The sequence below is a fragment of the Bubalus bubalis genome, chromosome 8 (assembly GCF_019923935.1).
Source record: "Bubalus bubalis isolate 160015118507 breed Murrah chromosome 8, NDDB_SH_1, whole genome shotgun sequence".
In the NCBI taxonomy this organism is placed as follows: Eukaryota; Metazoa; Chordata; class Mammalia; order Artiodactyla; family Bovidae; genus Bubalus; species Bubalus bubalis.
The window spans coordinates 31634550-31657421 of record NC_059164.1 but is presented as its reverse complement, the minus strand read 5'-3'; the positions used below and the strand labels follow the sequence as shown (position 1 = coordinate 31657421).

The following is a 22872-nucleotide window of genomic DNA, read 5'->3' as shown; positions in this document are numbered from 1 at the left end:
TCAGTGACTTCTTAGGTTAAACTCAATGCATTTTCTTGTTTTAGTTTAACATTTGTTTAGGAAATTCAGTATCTTGAAGGGTGGGTCCCTGAATCGAATGTTATGGTATCAAGATTACTGGTTTAATCCCAATTTTTATTAATTTATTTTAAAGTGAAGTATTGTTGATTTACAATGTTGCATTCGTTTCTGGTATACAACTAAGTGATTCAGTATTATACACACACACATATATACATACATATTCTTTTTCAGATTAGTTTCTGTTATAGGTTATTTTGTTGTTGTTTAGTCACTGAGTTGTGTCCGACTCTGCAACCCTATGGACTGTAGCCTGCCAGGTTCCTCTGTCCATTGGATTTTCTAGGCAAGAATACTGCAGTGGATTACCATTTCTTTCAGGGTATCTTCACCCACCAGGGATCAAACCCGTGACTTCTTCATTGACAAGTGGATTTTTTTTACCACTGAGCCACCAGGGAAGCCCCTATAGGTTATTATAAGATACTGAATATAATTCTCTGTGCTATGCAGGAGGTCCTTGTTAGTTTATTTATAGTAGTGGCATCTGTATTCATTAATCTCTTCATTTTAACCTGGGCAGCGTTAAATGTGATTTTCTATCTGGGAACTATATCTGGTGTGACATAGCTTTCGACGAAAGAGTCAAGTGGTGGCAGCCACTTTTAAGTGAGTTACTGGTGTACTAGCATATCATCTGTAGGCAGTGGTTGTTGCCTTATAATTCATCCATCCTGTTGCTTCAAATTTGGATCGCAGTGGATTCTCAAGCATTGTTGATTGTACTTTTGGTGGCTTCTCAAGCTTTCAGTTCATTGCATTCTTCCTTATTCTGGGTAAAATTTAATCTCGGATAATAAATCTTTATTTGTCATATCTAACTTTTTCTTTTATATTTCATTTTCCCTCCCCATAGTCCTTTGAGGTGAAGTAAAGTTGGAGACATTATCTCCATTTTCAATTAGGCAAATATGGGCCCACAGGGTTCAAAGAACTAAGTAAGAACAGATACAGAATTTAAAGAAGCATGGAACTAGACTTTGAAACTCTTGACCTTTGATCCCTTTGAAATTTAAAGAGTGGTTTGAAATACTGATTAACAAAATTTATTGAGGGTTTGTCAGAAGTAGGATGAACTGTTGGGATTTTTGCTTTCCTTGAAGACTTGAATGAACACCATCTGTTATTTCCTTTCTGAGGAGTCAGGTTTTTGAGGGTCTTTGTTTTCAAACTTTTTATTTTATACTGGGGTATAGCCAATTAACAATGTTGTGATAGTTCCAGGTGAACATCGAAGGGACTCAGCCGTACACACACACATCCATTCTCCCCAACACTCACCTCCCGTCCAGGCTGCCACATAACGCTGAGCAGAGTTCCTTGTGCTATACTATAGGTCCTTGCTGGTTACGCATTTTAAATATAGCAGTCTCTTTCATTTGTATCCTTTCTTTTTAGATTTCCACGTATAAGGGATGTCATACGATAGTTCTCCTCCTCTGACTTCATTCAGTATGACAATCTCTAGGTCCATCTGTGTTGCTGTAAATGGCATTTTTCATTCTTTTTAATGGCTGAGTAATATTCCATATGTATATATGTACCATATCTTTGTCCATTCCTCTGTTGATGGACATCTGGGTTGCTGCCATGTCTGGGCTATTGTAAATGGTGCTGCGGTGAACACTGGGGTGCATATACTCTTTTGGATCATGTGCTTCTCTGGACATACGTGCAGGGGTGAGATTGCAGGGTCATGTGGCAGCTCTGCCGTTAGTTCTTAGGGAGCTCTGTGCTGTTCTTCACAGTGGCTGCATCTATTTAATTCCCACCCGCAGAGTAGGAGGGTTTCCTTCTCACCCTCTCCAGCATTGCTGGTGGGTTTTTTTGATGATGGCCATCCTGACTGGTGTGAGGTGGTATCGCATTGCAGTTTTGATGTACATTTCTCTAATAATTAGTGATGTTGGACACTTTTTCATGTGCCTTTTGGTCAGCTCTGTATATTCTCTGGAGAAATATGTATTTAGGTCTTCTGCCCATTTGTTTATTGGGTTTTTTGATGCTGTGAAGCATCATGAACTGTTCATAAATTTTGGAGACTAATCCCATGTTGCTCACATCATTTGCAAATGTTGTCTCCCAATCTGCATTGTCTTTTCGTTTTGTTTATTGTTTCCTTTGTTGTGCAAAGTTCTTGAGTTTAAGTAGGTCCCATTTGTTTATTTTCATTTTTATTTCCATTATTCCGAGGAGTCACTTTGTGTAAAATTTGATTTGTACACCCTGACTGTGGCGGTTGTCTCATGCCAAAGCCTTATAGAAGGTGATGGTTTTGCACTTACAGGTTTGGACTCGCTCTACAATGGAGAAGTTAGACTTTGACTCCACTAATTAGTCTTAGAATCACTATAGGGAATGACCAGACATTGCATACTTCCTGACTTGATACAATAGGAAATATATAGCAACACAGATGAAGTACTCTTGTTAAAAAAATAAAGGTTTAAGTGGGATTCAATGTCAATCTGACTTTGAGTTTCTAAAAAGTATGGAAGGGAGAGGCACAGGTGAAATGATGCCATAAGAAACATAATAGCCAACTCCAGTATATGGGACATTGTACAGGACAGATGACATTATTTACTCATCGAGCAATAGCATATTAAAAGGGAAGGGGACTGTTAAGGAATGAGACTTCTGAGGATAACAAAAAAGCAATCATACACCTGAACTAAGTTATTTGTGAACCTTGTAAACAGTCTTGAAGGAGCAGCATGGAATATCTTGAAAAGCCTCAGTTTTTTGCAAAAGGCTTTTGGAATCAGAATTGTATCCCAGCTCCACTACTTACTAGTTAGGGGATGTCTGAAGTGATTTTTAAAAAATTCTTTTAGTCTCATTTTCTTCCTTTCTAATATGGGGATAATAATAGCCACTTCATTGAATTGCTGTGGACATTAGAAGGATTATATATGCTTAAGCCCTTAAAAAATGCTTAGTACATGTAAGTGCATGCTACATTTTTGCTATGATATGAACAACGAATTCATTTCCTCCCAGCTTTAAGTTCTTGTGCTTAACTCAGATCCAGCCTACAGCACAACACAGAAGACCACTAGATATCACACCAAGAGGAATTTAGTGTGCAGAGTTACACAAGTGCTAGTTACACAAGTGCTGAACGAACAAAGATGGAACACATAGATACTGGCTGTAGAGAGCAGTTACACCCTGAGGCTGAGTGCGAAGACAGGGGCCAAGGGAAGAGGTTGAGGTTATGAGATACCAGAAGCTGGAACGAAGGGCTTAAGTAACTGAGAATGAGCAAAGGGATGCTCCCTGGCCGTGGCTGGTGCTGGGGATGGGGAAGAAGGGAGGTGATGAAGCTGGTTCTGGGGATGCCCAGAGCATCTGGAGTCTGAAACCCATTGCTGTTAGGACGATGCTGAGAGGAACAGCTGATTAATGGGGAAGAACATGTGCCATTTCTTCTTCTGCCTTCCATTTTCCCTCTAGTGCCTTCTTTTTTGGATATTTTAAATTTTTATATATGTATGTATGTATTTGGCTCTGCCAGGTTTTTAGTTGCAGCACGTGGGATCTAGTTTCTCAACCAGGGATCGAACCTACGCCCTCTGCAGTGGGAACATGGAGTCCTAGCCACTAGACCACCAGGGATGTCCCTCTTCTAGTGCCTTCAATCAGCAGAAACCAGTGAGAAACCACTGACAAAGGTGCAACAGGGTGCAAAGTCCCAGCCCCCAGCATCGCAGAGTTGAAAGGTGAATTTGGAACTGAGAGCTTAATATCCAGTCAGAGCTCCATCTCAGAAGCAAAAATCCCTCGCCTATGCTGTTGGTGCTCTTCTGGGCCGTTTTCTGTGAGGTCCTCAAAGAAGTGGCAGATCTGGGACCATGATGCTCTGAGGCGCTTTATAAAGTCTATAACTGGATTGTTAGTGATCCTTATACCACTGTGATAGCTTACTTTCTATTTCTTATTTATAGTGTCTTTACACCACTATATTCTACCGAATGACACAGGGGGACTCGGGTTCTTCGGATCCTGCATGCCTTGTGCGTCATGCTGGGGCTAAATGATTTCTAGCCATTTTGTTTTGGATGATGATAAAGTGCACTCAAGGACTCTGGAGTGGCTAAATGTTTCACTAATGTGTTTTAGTAGGTAAAATATGGGAAACTTAACTTTTAGAAGTACCTGCTGCCAGAGAGGTGAAAGTGAAAAATGAAGTCGCTCAGTCGTGTCCGACTCTTTGTGATCCCGTGGACTGTAGCCCACCAGGCTCCTCTGTCCATGGGATTCTCCAGGCAAGAATACTGGAGTGGGTTGCTATTTCCTTCTCCAGGGGATCTTCCTGACCCAGGGATCAAACCCACGTCTCCCGCATTGCAGGCAGATGCTTTAACCTCTGAGCCAAAGAGGTAGGTTTGTTTTTTCCCCTAAGTATGTGGGATGTAGAAGGGAACTAGGAGAAACTGTTTCCTCTCCACCCCCCACCCTGTGGCCTTTTTTATTTAAACCAGTTGACTTAGTAAAATTATTTTTTGGGGGAACATAGTTGCTTTCCAATGTTGTGTTAGTTCCTGCTGTACAGCAAAGTGAATCCGCTCTACGTACACATATATCCCCTCTCTCTTGAATTTCCTTCTCATTTAGGTCACCACAGAGCATTCAGTAGAGTTCCCTGTGCTATACAGTAGGTTCTCATTAGTTATCTATTGTATACATAGTATCAACTATATATATATGCCAATCCCAATCTCCTAATTTATCCACCCCCACCCCCCACCCCTTGGTATCTATACACCTGTTCTGTACATCTGTGTCTCTGTTTCTGCCCTGCAAATAAGGTCATCTGTACCATTTTTCTAGATTCCACATCTGTAGGCTAATATATGATGTTTGCCTCCCCACTCCCCCACCCCTGATTTCACTCTGCATGACAGACTCTAGTTCTGTCATGTCTCCTCAAATGATCCAGTTTCCGTCCTTTTTATTGCCGAGTAATATTCCGTTGTGTACATGAATCACATCCTCTTGATCTACTCATCTTTCAATGAAGCATCTGGGCCTTGAGGCAAAGGCAACATACATTCTGCATTTTCCAGCAAGTTGTAATTTTAAAGTGTGCATTTCTGAAGTATTTTTCAGATCACATATTCAAAATTATGTGATATTCAAGCCACCCTCTTGGCTAAAGTACTTGAAGAGTAGATTTGTGATGTGACCAGAACTGGAAGGGCTCCTCTAAAGATAGGTCTTGATGGTGGACAGATCTGGATCCTCAGATGCCTCAAGAGACATAGACATGATTTATGGGACAAGGATTTAAGGGTTCCTTGGCAAACACCAAAGAGGTGAGGAGGGGATAGAGCCCTAGCAGAGCACTTGACTTTATAAACAAACTCCTTGAGAATCCTTTTTCTTTTGCCTATCTCAATGTCTTAAATTGGTCCCATTTTCTGAGTTTAAGGAGTGTCTGTCTTCATTTAAAAAGTAAATTGCCAAGGCCTCAGGAAAGGGCTTCTTACAGTTACTCCTAATCTTACTATCGTAATACTACTCTCCAGTCAAGGTTACTAGTACTTACAACATGTTAAAAGAGGAGACCTCCCTTGAAGGGAAGTGTAAGACCCATTAATTACCTAAATGAAGTGTCTATAGTAAAGGGCAAGTTAGGTTCTTATTTGGGGGTCACGTATTGAAAGTAGAATAATGTTTTTTCACAGAGGTTATTGTCTGGGAAAATACACTGAGCTGTTGGGTAATGGTCTGCTCTTGCCTGGAGTGACTGTATTTTTGGAGGCAGGATTTTGAATATGTGATCTGACAAATACTGATGGGGAATGCATAGATGACCAGTGCAAGTTCTATGTGTGAAGCAGGGCACTCAAAGCCGGTGCTCTGGGACAACCCAGAGGGATGGGGTGGGGAGGGAGGTGGGAGGGGGTTTTAGGAGGGGGGATACATGTGCACCCGTGGCTGATTCATGTCAATGTATGGCAAAAACCACCACAGTATTGTTAAGTAATTATTCTCCAATTAAAGTAAATTAATTAAGAAAAATTAAAAAAAAGAAAATTACAATTTGCTGGAAAATGAAGAATATAAGTTGGTTTTATCTCAAGGCCCAGATATCAGATATTTCCTGGACTTCATTGAGGTGAGAAGATGAATATTTCAGGAAGAAACTCTGAAAAGGTTTCCACAGTGTAAAGTTCATTGTTCTGCCACGTTCATTGTCTGGTGTGATGGAATAAAGGAAGTAGGAGCTGTCTCCTGGTCTAAACCTAGGGAAGTAAAGGGGGGCCCCTTCATAGCTAAAGCATCCTCAGCTTGCATCCAGGCTTCTGACATAGCACTGGATTAGCCTCTGGTTCTTGGCATGGAAAGCAAGTAGCCAGTACACTGAAAATAAAAGCCCAAAGTTTTAAGTTGAACATTGTAATATAAGATATTCTTTGCTTTTTTTTTCTCAGCAGAGTCATCTTAATTTCTCTTTCAAAGGTCTCTTTGGTTCTTCTGTGTAAGCTTAAAGCAGTTTTTGGCAGTAAGTGGATCTTGTCAGAAATCTTGAAAGGCTTTTTCTGTAGGGACCTAGGATTGTACTAAACACTTTCTGTATTGAAACACTTAGGCTTGTTAGTTTGAACGTACCTCCTGGTTTGGAGAAACTTGACTTCTAGGGCATAGGGAATGTTAGAAAGCCTTGCTTCCTTCAGTGATTAAAAGACTTTTTTTTCCTCTGAAATTCGGGGGTGGGGAGTGTGGCATTAGTGTAAGATGTAGTATGAAAAGGCGAAACTTCCCTGTAAATTACACCAAAGTGAGTCCTGGCCACTGTGGTAAAAGGGCTCGAACTTCAGAGAGATGCCCGCATTTCAGACTGTACCGAAAAATACACTCTGATCAGACATCTTCTTGTAGGATGAGGCAGGTACTTCTAATGGAGAAATGCTTACTAACGAGGGTGAGGTGTAGATGTCAGAAATTTCCATATGATTAATAACAGTTTCTTAAAGCTGGTAACATCTCAGTGAAGACTCTTTCTTTCTGTGTGGACTCTGAAAGAAAGACTGTAAGAAAGTCTTTCTGTAAGAAAGACTGATATTAGGAGACCTCCCTGAATTCACTACTGGGATATAGAAATAGCAATGTCATTATGCTGGGTGCTGGCAGAAGAAGGGAAAACAAAAGGGTCTTTATTTAGAAACAAGGAAGGAAGCAAGAAAGTAGTGACGCCTTGTTAACTAGTCTGGGGGGAAATAAATAATAGCATAGTTAGAAGCATAGCATAGAATATTAGCATGGCATAGAAATAACTCATAGCACTCCTTCATGGGAAGCCTTGGATGACTGTGTGCTGGGAACCCGACTGCCTGAGAGACTAGGTTTGGGTGGGGTGACTTCCAAATGAAGAAACTTAGGCAGGGGCCTTGGAGTCTGTGAGGTGAAGTCCCCAGTGAAGGCTGATGTCCTTAAAAGCACAGGATTTGTCATTCATATTCATCTCTCATAATGCTGAGTCCTGTTTGGTGCCCTGGTCAGTGTGGTTTGGTGCTGCGTGGTCCATGAGGGGTATGCAAATGAATGCCATACAAAAATTAGATGAGACCAAAGCATCTTAAATATAATCAACAACGTAACAAGGTGAGGTCCTTTAACTCAAACAGCAAAAAAATACCTGTAGAAACTTGGGGTTTACATTTAAGCATGAACTGAGCAAGAAGTCATAGGCATTAATGTGAAATATATCCATAGCTGTTTGGTCTGGACAACCTGGGGAATTGGCCTCTGAAGGGTGGAGGGCAGTCTTGTGGGACTGAACCCTTAACCTGCGAGCCAGGTTCTATCTACCTGTGTCAGAATTGAGAAAGTGTCAGAATTGAGCTGAGCGATCGGACACGCATCTAGTGTCTGAGAATTGGTTATTGGTGGTGTGGGAAACACCCCCTCCCATGTTGGAATTGGACCTAGCAACCCAAAAGAGGAAGTGTATTCTAAAACAGTATTGTATTTATGTATTTGGCTGCACTGGTTCTTAGCTGCGGCCTGTGGGATCTAGTTCCCTGACCAGGGATTGCACCCAGGCTCCTTACGTTGGGAACACGGAGACTTTAGCCACTGGACCACCAGGGAAGTCCTGAAAGAGGAGGTTTTGTTGGATGGTTTGAAGAATCATCATGGCTTCAGTGAATTTGAGTACGAAGAGTTGTTAGAAGTAGTTGACGTCGATCAAATAATTTTGAAGGGATGTAGCAGGCAACTGAGACCACTGACGCTGCCAGGTGATCTTTCTTCCCCATGGCTTGACTCTGAGGACTGGCCAATAAACCACTGACACTTACTGAGCACTAACGTGCCGGTATTTCTGGTCCTGATCTGCTGAATAACTTGTTTTAATCTTCACCACAGTCCCATGATCTTACTTTACAGATGAGACAGCTGAGGTCAGAGAGGTGAAGTAATTTGCCCAGGGTCATGCAGCTGGAAAGTGGTAGAGTTTCTGCTCTTAATCAGGTTACTCAAACAGAACACTTCCCCTGAAAGGTAAGTTTCTATTTCTTGAAATGATCATCACTTATTTGCTTTCATAGCAAATATGGCCCTGAAAGTTTGACAGTGAACCCAATAGAAACTGGATCTTCCCTGGGTCTGGAGGAAATACATGGTTATGTGCAATGAATGGGCTCAGATTATTTGGGGAAGTTATTGGTAAACTGTTCTGTTTAGCCACCTGTAGACAATAGAGTTCTTCATGCATCGTTGCTCTGGGAGGGCCCAGACTCTGCCTTGTTTAAAATGAGCTGGTGCAAGTTGTTCGGGGAATACCAGTGTTCGCCTGTGAGCCCTGGATGATTGGTGTACGAGGCATGTGTTCTGGTCCTAACCAGCTCCCTATCTGTGTTTGCTCTGCCCTTGCATGTGATGTCTGGAATTGTGTCCTGTGCTTCATAGTTCTTCTGAGATGGTCATCTCAAAGGTCTCCAGGTCCTTTATATAAGCTTTTTATTATGAAAAATATCAAACAAAAAGGCTAAATCGACGATACTTTGCAACCATTATCAATGTACAGTCAGTCTCTCTTTTTAAAGTATTTATTATTCATTTGGCCGAGTCAGGTGGGTCCCAGTTGTGCTACGAAGTTATCTTTCGTTGCCGTGTACTGACTCTCTAGTTGTGGCTTGGGCTTAGGAGTTCCAGTGGCAGGGCTCAGTTGCCCTGAGATATGTGGGATCTTAGTTCCCTGACCAGGGATCAAACCTGTGCTCCCCTGCATTGCAAGGTGGATTCCCAACCACTAGACCACCAGGGAAGTCCCAGTCTCTTCCTTTTTTAAATAACTCTATAGCTTCTTCCGTCTTTGCCCAGATTATTGAAGTACATCCTGGACATCCCATCACTTAATTCAGTAAACACTGACTTCATCTCTAAAAGTTAATGTCTCTGTATTAGTTTGCTAGGGCTGCTGCAAAACACCACACACTGGGTGGCTTAAACAACAAGTCTTCAGTCTCACACTTCTGGAAGCTGGAAGTCTGATATCAGATGGCACTAGTGATAAAGAACCTGCCTGCCTAAGATGCAGAAGATGCCTAAGACACAGGTTCAATCCCTGTGGAAGATCCCCTGGAGGAGGGCATGGCAATCCACTCTGGTATTCTTAGCTGGAGAATCCCCATAGACAGAGGAGCCTGGCAGGCTACAGTCCATGGGGTCACAAAGAGTCGGACAGGGCTAAAGTGTACTTAGCACGCATGCATGAGGGCCGTGAGAGAAGGATTTGTTAAAGGCCTTTCTGATCGGGTAGTTCCTTGGTTTGTGACACTGTAAATCCAGCCTTCACATGGTTTTGCTGTGTGTGTGTCCGTCCAGATTTCTTTCTCTCTCTCTCTTTTTTTTTTTTTTTAAGATTTTTTGATTTGAACCATTTTTAAAGTCTTTATTGAATTTGTTACAATACTGCTTCTGCCTTATGGTTTTGTTTTTTTTTTTTTTTGGCCAGCAAGGCATGTGGGATCTCAGCACCCTGACCAGGGATTGAACATGTACCCTCTGTGTTGAAAGGCAAAGTCTTAACCACTGGGCCACTAGAGAAGTCCCCAGATGTCTCCTTTCTATAAGGATACCAGCTATATTGGATTAGGGACCATCCTAATGACCTCAACTACCTCTGTAAATATCCTATTTCCAAATACAATTGAATTGTATTTGGAATACAGTCTAGAAATCAAGACTTCACCCTATGGATTTTGGGGAGGATGGATATAATTCAGTCCTTAACAGTCTCTTTAAAAAATTCATGTGTTAAATGAATAGTAACTCTTACATATCAAATCTAATCATATTTCCTTGATTATCTTTTATAAAAATTTTTTGAGTCAGGATCCAAATAGGATCTTTTTTAAGACAGTTAATAGGTTCATCTTTTGGGGGGAGGGTGTAGTGTATTTGTTGAAGTTGGTTTTATTCTTTAGAATGTTTCGCATTCTTTGCTGAACTATATCCGTGTGTGGTCACTTTACACGTTCCTCTGACCCTTGTGGGACTTGGATTAGAATCAAGTTCACTTTTGGCTTGCTTAAACATAATTTGCATTTTGGGGTTGTGAAATGCCATTGATCATTGCTTAGATTCAATACTATGTGGCTGTAAGATGGTAATACTCTAATTCTACTGTTTCTTCATATATTAGTTAGAATGCATTTGTATAGAGGAACTTGTCCTTATTAGCTATGGAATTATTGAAGGAAAGATTAAAGGCAGGACAAAAAGGAGATGACAGAGGAGAAGATGGTTGGATGGCATCATTGACTTAGTGGACATGAGTTTGACCAAGCTCCGGGAGATGTGAAGGACAGGGAAGCCTGGTGAGCTGCAGTCCACGGGGTTGCAAAGAGTCAGACACGAGTGAGCAACTGAACAACAGAAATAGTCTGTGTAGGAGAGAGGGAAAATGGTTGATTCTTTCCACTCATTTACTGCCTTAAAACATTGGGTGCCTTGGCATCCTACAGGGATAACCAATGAGTTGTTTTTGTTTTTGAACCAATGAGGTTTTGTGTGTAGTTGTGAGCTCATGAGTTGAAACATACATGGCTTTCAAAATTACTAGAATCGTTCTTACTGATGATCAGATTATCCAGTCCTGAGAGGCCCGTCCTCCTGATGCCTCCTTACTAGTTGATAGCTTCCTCGATTGTTGGTTTAAGAAATTCCAAGTTTGTCTTGTACATTTCCTGTTGCAAGGACTGGAATAAGCCCTTGCTCCAAAAAGCCTGCTGTCTTGGGCAATGGTGTTTAGAGATCATAGTGTGATCACATCCCTTGGGACAACATCCATTGACGTTTCCTCGGTCATTCATTTTCTTGCAGCATTTATGTTCAGTTCCTCTCCCTGCAGGCTTTAGTCGTGGTTACTCTTGTGTATTATTCCCCGACATGTGCTTCTTCATTCTTTTTTTTTTTTTTTTTTTCTGGCCACGCTGAGCTGCATGCAGGATCTTAGTTCCCCCACGAGGGAGTGAACCTGCACTCCTTGCATTGGAAGCTCGGAGTCTTAACCACTGGACCACCAGGGAAGTCCCATGCTTCTCCATCTTAAATGTGAACAGTTCTATACACTCTTTTGTTTTTTTCTCTCTGAGAAATTCCACTTGTTTCTACTGTCTTTGTTTTTGCTATTTGGAAGCAAACATTTACTTAAATATCCATTCAACTAAGGTGTCTAAAATCGAATCTTCTCTCTTGAATCGTTGCTTTGCTTTCTCTGTGAAATGTAATATTGCTTAGGTCATTTGGGCTTGGCCTTGACGTTATCCTTGATTCTCTTTCTCGCTGTTGCTGTCTGACCACAGGGCACCGGGTGGTGGTAAGCACCCCTCCTCCACTCCCAATGCCATGCTTCCTTTGGTTTGGTTTTCTTTCCTGACTACTACCCTGTGGAGGATTCACCTCTAAGTCAGCCATCGAAAGCATCTCACCATGTGTAAATAGGGAAAACAGCCTGTAGGCACAACCATCCTGTGGAGGAGTGTCCATGGAGGGCTGCTGTTCATGTGTTCCCAAGCTGTAAGATAATTTTTAGAGGTGCCTGAACACTAATTTTAAGATGCTGTGTTAGTGCCAAGTTGTGTTGGTTGGCCAAGTTGCCAAGTGCCAAGCTCTTTCAATTTCACAACCTGCAGATGAGTCCTGTAATACTTCCAGCGAAAACAGTTGGCCCTTTTCTGTCTGAATTACATTAAACTACTCACAACCACAAACAGATTGCTTATGGTTGTAAACAGGAAAGGTCATAAAAAAGAAGTTTTCAGTTTCAGTAGTATTCACTTCAAGTCATAGGAGATTAAAGAAAAAATAATTGGTAAGTCTCTGTTTCTGATTTACATGATTGCTATACTGCTTCAAGTTTAGATTGGTGATTAGGAATAAATGCTACCCCATGAAAAACCACTGAGAGGAAAAGAAGTTAACTACTTGTGGGTGGGAAATAGTGTAATAGTTATCCAAACTTTAATGCTCCATAGCCAAAAAAAGTGACTTTTAAAAAGCTTTAAAGATGTTAAAGCTTTGTAATCTTTTATTTGCACAGGATCCAATAGATCTTTGTTTTAATGTACCAAGAGCTCTAAAAGCACTGACCTAACCCTTGCTGTTTTTGGTGCAAAATGGTACTCTTGGAGTGTGAAGTAAGAGATTTGTCCACTTGATTGAGGCCATAAAGACAGAGGACCTGTGTCATTTTCTTGACATTTCTGATATCAAATACATGGCATCTTTCCAGTACCACTTCTTTGTTCCTCCAAAACCAACTTAAGTGTCTTAACAATTCAGTTCAGTTCTGATGTTGTTCAATTTAGCATCAGACTCCACAGGACCACCCTTGTTTCAGATGCCAGGTGCAGAGGAATGCCCAGGCTACTCACAGTTGTTCCTGGCTGACCACAAAGCTGGATGGAGGGTCCCACAATACCCTGCTACCCTTTGACAGTTCACTAGGATGGCTCACAGAACTCAGGAATGTCCGCTACTTACTGTGACTGATTTACTCTGAAGGGTACAACTTAGGAACGGCCGAGTGGAAGAGATGCACAGTGTAGGGTGTGAAGAGAGGCTGTGGCGCTTCCATGCTCTTTCCGTGTTTGCATTCTCCCCACATCTCCACATAGTCACCAGCCCAGAAGCTCTCCAAGCCCTGTCCTTTTAGGGTTCTGTGGAGACTTCCTTACACTGGTGTGATTTATGAAGTCATTGGCCGTTACTGATTAACCCGATCTCCAGCACCTCTCCTCTTGCCAGGGGTGGAGAAGTGAGAATGTAAGTTCTGAACCTCCAGTTGTGCCTTAGTCTTTCTGATGACCAGTCCCTCATCCTGAAGCTGTCTAGGGGTCCACTGAGACACGGCTCATCAGGGTGAAAGATACTCCTCGTCACTTCTGTCATTCAGGAAACTAAAGGATCTGTGTGTTGGGAACCAGGGATGAAGACCAAATACATATTTTTTATGCCTCAGGAGACAGATTTATCCTCAGTGACTGGCATCCTTGGCACAGAACTTTTCAAAGTAGAAATGGTGGGAGAACAAGTTGAATTCTAGCTTTTTATGTTGTAGCCATCTTATTGTAGAGGGGCCTTCTGGTAATTTAGAAGAAGGCAGTCACAAACCAAGGAGATTACCAAGTAGCTTGAATTGAAAAAGAAAGCCAAAACAAAACCCCCCAAAACCCCAAAACCTCTGGTGGGAGTTGAGTTAGGAATAAGGTTGAGGGTCACACCTTGTGTCCCATGTAGTACTTTGAGCTCCCCCTCCCCTTTCTACCTCTGCCTCCTACCTCTTGCTGCTAACACCATTTTATTATAAAATATCCAAACCAGGAACAGCCAGGTGAAATGGACACATAGGGCTAAGTATGGGGGAAGGGCACGGGGCTTCTTCCCCTCATATAGGCTTTCCCTTTTTTCCTCCCTCTACTTTTTTTTCCTTCCTGTTTTTGAAAGCACAGAGTTATATTTAAACAAAACAAAACTCCTAGTCCCACATTGAGGTTTTCCTTTCTTGTGATGGTCATTAGAGAGCAGTTGAACTGAATCAAAGGTGAGTTTTGTTCTGTTAATTCTGTGATATGTACAAAAGTGGATCAAACTCAGTGAAGATCATCAAAATGAGGTGTGCGAGTTAGCCTGTAATTTAATGGGACATTTGTGTGTGCCCCCCACCACCCAGTGAGGGTTTATTTTTTAAACAATAGTGAATGGAATTCCCTGGCGCTTCAGTGGTTAGGACTGGCACTTTCACTGTGGTGGCCCTGGTTCCATCCCTGGTCGGGAAATGAAGATCTCATGGCCAAAAGAATAAAATTTCGTCATGGCCAAAAGAATAAATAAATAAACAAAAAACAAACAAAACAATAGTGAAAACTTCACTTTAAGGAGAAAATGAGTAACCTATTTCAAAATATTGAAAAAATGAAGAATGCTTAATTTACTCATACAAACCATCTAAGATCATCTGTAAAAGGACAAGCCCAGAAGAGCAAAAATCAAAACGCTGACCGTAGTGTGATAGCCTTGTAGGTAACTTTTATTTTTTATCTTCTTCAGAGGATCTCTGTTTCATCGTTAAGACCCTTTTCTTAATGGGATATAACTTAAATACTTTAATTGGAAGCTAAGGTTGAGTGTATTTTAAGGATGAATATGGGCTTATTTACAGATGGCTAATGGCTCAGACGGTAAAGCATCTGCCTGCAATGCGGGAGACCCGGCTTCGATTCCTGGGTCGGGAAGATCCCCTGGAGAAGGAAATGGCAATCCACTCCAGCACTCTTGCCTGGAAAATCCCATGGACGAAGGAGCCTGATAGGCTGTAGTCCATGGGGATGCTAAGAGTCGGACACGACTGAGCGATTTCACTTTCACTTTCATGGGCTTATTTGATAACCAAAATAGGGATGAGTTACTGAGTCCAAGAAGGCAATGGAGAGAAATAAGTCTGATTTTTTTTTAACTGGAGGATAATTGCTTTACAGTGTTGTGTTGGTTTCAGTCATACATCAGCATGAATCAGCCATGGGTATACATATGTCCCCTCCCTCCTGAAATTCCCTCCCACCTCACATCCCACCCCACCCCTCTGAGTTGTCACAGAGCCCCAGGTTGAGCTCCCTGCATCATACAGCAAATTCCCACTAGCTTTTTGTTTTATATATGGTAATGTATATGTTTCAATGCTACTCTCTCAATTCACCCCACCCTCTGCCCCCACCCCAGTGCCCGCAAGTCTATTCTCTGTCTTTGTCTCTGTTAGGCTAAGGCTAGGCTAAGTCACTTCAGTCGTGTCCGACTGTGTGCGACCCCATAGATGGCAGCCCACCAGGCTCCCCCATCCCTGGGATTCTCCAGGCAAGAACACTGGAGTGGGTTGCCATTTCCTTCTCCAATGCATGAAAGTAAAAAGTGAAAGTGAAGTCGCTCAGTCGTGTCCGACTCTTAGCGACCCCATGGACTGCAGCCTGCCAGGCTCCTCTGTCCATGGATTTTCCAGGCAAGAGTACTGGAGTGGGGTGCCATTGCCTTCTCCATTGTCTCTATTGCAGCCCTGCAAATAGGTTCATCGGTACCATTTTTCTAGATTCCAAGAGGAAGCTTTAAGATTGATGGTCAGGAAAGCTTACATACTGTGTCAGATACAAACTACTGGATAGGAAATCTCTTTTAACATCCCTTAAAATAAATGAGTATTGGAATCCATTGAAAGTGACATGCCGTTCAGATAAACTGGGGGCTCTTGGTTTCTTCATCCTATGTAAAAGGAGTCTTCAGGAGTCAGACAGGACATATGTATAGAGACTTAGGTTAGGGGGTGGAGGAAGATGTTAGTTTTGTTGGCTTTCTTTATGACTCTATCATGTTCTTGATGTCTTCCTGCCAACTAATTTACTGTAATAAAGAACGAAATTAAATATGTTTGAAAATGGACTTTTTTGGGGGTATAATTTTTTTTTTTTAAGTTTTACCGTGTACATATTTGTGTTCTGTCCTTGCAGTCAGGATATACGACCATCCTGTCACACCAAAAAAAGCAGCCTCATGATAGCCTTGTGGCGGCACACCCAGCTGCCCCACCACCAACTAGAGAGTTTTTGGTGCGTGTCATATGATAAACACATTTAACTTTATCGGAAACTGAGACACTGGTCTCCAAAGTGGCTGTACCGTTTTTACATTCCCACCAGTAATCTGAGTGATCCAGGTGGTCAGCACCATCACCAGCATTTGGTGATGCTGGTGTTGATATTTTTTATTTTAGCCGCTCTAATAGTGTGGTATCTCATTTTGGTTTATTTACGTTTCTGTAGTGGCCAGTGATGTTGAGCAATTTTTCAGGTACAAATTATCTTCTGCATATCCTCTTTGAAATGTCTGGTTAAGTCTGTTGCTACTAAATTAGGTTATTTCCTTTTTATTGGGTTTTGAGATTTCTTCATCCTTTGATACAAGTCCTTAGTCAGCTATGCGATTTGTAGATATTTACTCCTCTTCCCATCCCCTTTTCTTTATCAGAACAGAAGTTTTAAATTTTACTGGAGTCCAACTTACTGACTTTGACTGTTCCCCCTTTATGTTTAGTACTTTGGGCATGTTGTCTAGAAGCACTTTATTCAGGAACCTTTATAAAGGTTTTCTCCTGTTGTGAAGTTTTATAGTCTCATGTTTTACATTCAGACCTACAACGCATTTTGTGTTAACTTTAGTATAATTTGTGAGGCTCAGGCAAACACAGCTTTTGCATTTAGATGTCTAGTTAATCCAACACAGTGTGTTGGAAGACTATCCTTTGGCCATTGAATTGCATTTGCATTTTTTAATTAATGAATTAAAAAAATTTTTTATTTGAAGGATAATTGCTTTACATAATTTTGTTTCCTGCCAAGTATCAACATGTATCAGCCATAGGTATACATATGTCCCTTCCCTCTTGAACCTCCCTTTCATCTCCCTGCCTATCAGACCCTTCTAGATTGTCCCAGAGCCCCTGTTTGAGTTCCCTGAGTCATACAGCAAATTCCACTTGGCTGCCTATTTTACATATGGTACTCTTGCCTGGCAAATCCCACGGACAGAGGAGCCTGGAAGGCTGCAGTCCATGGGGTCGCTAGGAGTCAGACACAACTGAGCGACTTCACTTTCACTTTTCACTGTCATGCATTGGAGAAGGAAATGGCAACCCACTCCAGTGTTCTTGCCTGGAGAATCCCAGGGACGGGGGAGCCTGGTGGGCTGCCGTCTCTGGGGTCGCACAGAGTTGGACACGACTGAAGCGACTTAGCAGCAGCAGCAGCAGCATTGTAAGTTCCATGTTCCTCTCTCCATACATCTCACCCTCTCCTTCCTCCCCTCCCCACTGCATCCGTAAGTCTGTTCTCTTAAATCTGTTTCTCCATTGCTGTCGTGCAAATAAATTCATCAGTACCATCTTTCTAGATTCCATATATATGCATTAGTATATGATATTTATCTTTCTCTTTCTGACTGACTTCACTCTGTATAATAGACTCTAGATTCATCCACCTCATTAGAACTGACTCAAATATGTTGCTTTTTATGGCTGAGTAATATTCTATTGTATATATGTACCATAGCTTCTTGATCCATCTATCAGTGGACATCTAGGTTGCTTCCATGTTCTAGCTATTGTAGATAGCGCTGCAGTGAATATTGAGGTACATGTGTCTTTTTCAGTTTTGGTTTCCTCAGGGTATATACCTAATAGTGGGATTGCTGGGTCATATGATGGTTTTATTCCTAGTTTTTAAAGGAATCTCTATACTGTCTTGCATAGTGGCTGTATCAATTTACATTCCCACCAGCATGCAAGAGAGTTCCCTTTTCTCCACACCCTCTCCAGCATTTATTGCTTGTGGACTTTTTGATGATGGCCATTCTAACTGGTGTGTTAGAAGACTATCCTTTCTCCATTGAATTTCCTTTGCATTTTTGTCACAAATCATTTGGCCACAGTTGTGAGTATGTGTCTACATTCTCTTCTGCTCCACTGATTTATATGTCTATCCCTTTTTCAATACTATACTTTCTTGGCAGGGGCTTTAAATAGTAAGTCTTAAAATTGGGTAGTGTTATTGTTCTAATCTTTTTCAAATTGTTACTGCTATTCTAGTTACTTTGCCTTCCATATATATTTTAGAACCAGGAAGTCTATATCTGCAAAAATTCTACTGGAAGTAAACAAGTCTTACTTGTGTTTTGTGAGGTTCATAACTATGTACTCAAATTGGGTGCTGTGTGGGTTCCTATTATAAGTGATTTTTTATTTTAAATTGTAAAATATGCATAAATTCACCATTTTAACTATTTTAAACCATATAGTTCAGCAATGTTAAGTATTTACATTGATGCTAAACTAATTCTAAAAGTATGTGCGTGTGTGTTTTAATGTTTTGACCTCTCCATGAGGCTGGAAGGACCTTAGTTCCTTGACCAGGAGTTGAACTCAGTCCTGGCAGTGACAGCACTCACTCCTAACCATTAGATTGCCAGGAAATTCCCCTAAAAGCTTTTTTTTTTGGTTAATGATTGTGTGAAATTTTCTACTTAGACAAATCATGTCATTGCAAATAGGCATAGTTGCACTTCTTTTCCCTTCTGTATGCCTTTTGTTTGCCTTGTTACACTGATGAGGGCTTTGAATGAGAATAGAAATAATAAGACGTTGCCTAATTCTCAGTCTTTGTGAGAAAACATCCAGTCTTTGACTTTTAAGTAAAATGTTAGCTGTAGTACTTTTGTGGATTCCCTTTATCAGGTTGAGGATATTCTTTGTGTTCGTAGTTTGTTGACAGTCTTTATAGTGAGTGAATGTTGGTTTGTGTCAAATGCTTTTTCTGCACAAATTGATATGATCATGCAGTTGCTTTAGACTGTTACTGTGATGGATTACATTGTTCTTCAAATATTGAACCAATCTTAGATTCCTGAGAAAAATTCCACTTGGTTGTGGTGTTTTATTCTTTGAACTTATCCCTTGATTCAGTTTGTTAACTTTGTGGTTGACAATTTAGTGTGTCTCTGTCCATGAGGGATATTTGTTGGTAGTTTTATTTTGTGTGTGTGTTGTCTTTGACTTTGTTATCAGGGTGATATAGTCTCAAACTGTCCTGTGAAGTGCTTGTTTATGTGTTTTGTAAGAGGTTGTGCTGAGATGACAGTATTTCTTTTAATGTTTGATAGCATTTGCCAGTGAAACTACCTGAGCATAGAGATTTCTTCCTTAGAAGATGTCTTATTTATTTTTTAGTTCAATTTTAATATTTTTACATAGTTACAGAGCTTTTTGGCTATTTTATCTTAGGTAGTTTTGGTGATTTGTAGTTGCTTCAGAATTGGTTAATTTCAGTCAAGTTGTTGAATAGAGGTGCACAAAGTTTTGCAGTATTCCCTCATTATCCTCTTAATTGTCTGTGGGGTCTGTAGTATTATCTCCTTTATTCCTTATATTGGTAATGTGTTCTCTTGTGTACACACACTCTTCCTCTTTCTCTCATCATCATTGTCAGTCTTGCCATAGGTTTATCCATTTTATCTTTTTTCTCCAAGGAAACAGTATTTGGTTTCATTAATTTTTTTCCTGCTTTTTTCTTTTCATTAATTTGACTCTTCATTATTTTATTTATTCTACTTGATTTGGGTTTATTTTATGCTTTTCTTTGCTAGTTTAAGGTGGAAGCTTTGGTTATTATTAATTGGAGACCCTTTTTTAATTCCTAATGTAGATATGTGATGCTATGAATTTCCCTTTAAATAACTTAATCCCATAAATCTTGGTGGGGTGTTTTTTGTTGTTCAGTTCAAAGTATTTTCTGATTTCCCTTGAAACTTCCTTTTTGACCTATGGACTTTTTTCCTTAATAACTTGTAGGTTTTTTTTAAATTATTTATTTATTTGGCCGCATTGCATCTTAGTTGCAGAATGTGGGATCTAGTTCCCTGATCAGGGATGGAACCTGGTTCCCCTGCATTGGGAGCAGAGAGTCTCAGCCTCTAGACCACCAGAGAAATCTCTTAACTTGCATTAATAGTTTAATTACACTACAGTTGGTAAGTATATCTTGTATACTTACATTTCCTTAATCTGTTGCCACTTGTTTTATATCTTCATTTTAGATAGGTACAGTATATTTTGGCAAATGTTTTGTGTTGTTGGGTAGAGGGCTCTATAAATGTTGTAGTTCCAGTTGGTTGATACTGTTCAGTTCATCTGTATGTTTGCTGGTTTTTGGTCTCTTGTTCCATCTACTCCTGAGAATGGAGTATTTAAATCTCTTATTATAATCATTTGCCTATTTCTCTGCTCAGTTTTGTTTTTGTTTCATATATTTTGAAGCTCTGTTGTTCCATCTGTTTACACTTAGGATTGCTATGTCTTCAAAGTGAATTGACCCTTTTATTATGATGGAATGTCCTTCTTCATTTCTGATAGCTTTCTTTGCTCTTACTTTGAGATTAAATACCACTCCAGCTTTCTTTTGATTAATGTGTGCATGGTATCTTATTACACTATTTTTTTTACCTTCAAGATTCAGTGAGTTTCTTTCTTTTTTTTTTTTTTATTTAGGCTTAGCCAGGTCTTAGTTGTGGCATGTGGTATCTAGTTTCCTGACCAGGGATTGAACCCAGGCCCCCTGTGTTAAAAATGCAGAGTTTTATCCACTGGACCACCAGGGAATTCCCTGAATGAGTTTCTTTAAGGTGTCACATAGTTGGTTTTGTAGGCTTATTATTATTAACATCCTTAGTCTCTACCTACTAGATACCAGCAGCTCCCTACCTCCCCAAGTTGTGACCATTAAAAATGTCAACAGATATTTTCAAAGATCATCTTGGGGACAGTGTAATCCCCAGCTGAGAGCCACTGTTGTGTAAGTAATGTGTTATTTTCCTTTGGCTGCTTTCAAGATTTTTCTTGGTCTTTGATTTTCAACAATTTATGATATGTCTTCAGATAGATTTTGGGGGGGGTTTATCTTGTTTGAGGTTGTAAAGAGAAAGAACCCCGTTTTCCTCCTATGTTGGGAAAAACTCAGTTCTTTCTATGTGTTTTCTTTCCTGAGTGTCTCCTTTATCACTCAGAACACTTCACTTCTGTCACTCTAGTCACCAAAATATGTGGAAAATTTCCTTTCAACAAGCAGTTCTCTGTAGCACCTGATGGGTGCCCTATAATTTAACTTAATTCTAATACTTTCCACCTGGAGAAAGTGTCAGATCCCAGAAGTTAAAGGCTTGGTCCCAGGAGACTGCACGTGTTAGTTGCAAATCTGGGTTGTTATTATTACATGTGCTTCTGACCAACCAGCAGTTATTATACCTATGCTTCTGACCAACCAGAGTTAGATAAGAGGTTGCAAAGACCTCCCTCCTTGGTTTTGATTGATTTGCTAGTGGCTTACTAAAATCAGGGAAACATATGCTTACATTTACCAGTTTATTCATTGTTGTTGTTTGGTAGCTAAGTCCAACTCTTAGTGACACCGTGGACTGTAGCCTGCCAGGTTCCTCTGACCATGGGTTTTTCCAGGCAAGAATACTGGAGTAGGTTGCCATTTCCTTCTCCAGGGGACCTACCCAACTCAGGGATCAAACCCATGTCTCCTGAATTGGCAGGCAAATTCTTTACTGCTGAACTACCCAGGAAGCCCCTTGCTGCTGTTACCAGTTTATCATAAAGGATCCAAATCAAGAACAGCCAAATATAAGAGTCGCATTGGAAAGGTAATGGGGGAGGGCATGGGGCTTCCCTTTTTCCCTCCCTCTACTTTTTTTTTTCTTTTCCCTGGTTTTGAAAGCACAGAACTATATTAAAACAAAACTTGTAATCCTACATGGAAGTTTTCACTTCTTGTGATGCTCATTAGAGAGCAGTTGAACTGAATCAAAGGTGAGTGTTGGTCTAACCCTGACTCAGGAGTAAAGAATCCACTTGGCAATGCAAGAGACTTGGATTCAATCCCTGGGCAAGGAAGATCCCTTGGAGGAGGAAATGACACCCACTCTGATATTCTTGCCTGGGAAATCTCATGGACAGAGGAACCTGGCGGGCTACAGTCTGTGGGATTGCAAAGAGTCAGACATAACTTAACCTCTAAACAATAATGACAACCAGTTTGTTAAAGGATATAATAAAAAATACAGATGAGTAACCAGATGAACGGATCCATAGGGCAAGGTCTGGGAGAGTCCTGAGAGCAGGAGCTGCTGTCCCTGTGAAGTTGGGGTACATCACCCTCCCACTGTGGATGTGTTCACCACCTTTAAGCTCTGTGAACCCCCTACTTTGGGGACATCATGTAGGTAGGTTCAGTTAAGTCCATTTCCAGTGCCTCTACCCTCTCTGGAGGATGAGGGATGGGACTGAAAATTCCAGGCATCTGATCATGGCTGGCTCTTGCTGGTGACCAGCTTCTAACCACAAGCCATCCAAGAACCCACCTAGAGTTTCCTCCGTAAAACAGGAGATATACCTAATGCTCTTACCACTTAGGAAATTAGAAGAATTTTAGGAGCTCTGAGCCTGGAAGGGAAGAGGTTGAGGTAGGGAGACCAATATATGTATTTTCTATTATCTCACAGGGGTTTGCTGAACTTTTTCAATCTATACATTTATATCTCTTATCACATTTGGAAAATCTTCAGTAACCATTTACTCAAAGGTATTTTCAGCAAACATTTTTCTTTTTTCCTGTCTTTCTGAGATACTGATAACATAAAAGTTGGACCTTTGGTAATTTCCCATGGGTCTTCGAGCCT

The 22872-nt window shown here is 40.8% G+C and overlaps 1 protein-coding gene across 8 annotated transcripts in view; it reads left to right on the top strand.

Moving 5' to 3' along the window:
• Positions 1-22872, top strand: part of IGF2BP3 (insulin like growth factor 2 mRNA binding protein 3) — a 146103-nt gene that overhangs the window by 42327 nt on the left and 80904 nt on the right. For 4 of the 8 annotated variants that reach the window (XM_044946539.2, XM_044946540.2, XM_044946541.2 and 1 more), the window contains one exon: positions 21730-21837. The exons of the other annotated variants lie outside the window; for them this stretch is intronic. In XM_044946539.2, the coding sequence (XP_044802474.1) occupies positions 21730-21837 (108 nt within the window). The remainder of the gene's footprint in view (positions 1-21729; positions 21838-22872) is intronic. 8 annotated transcript variants of the gene reach the window in all.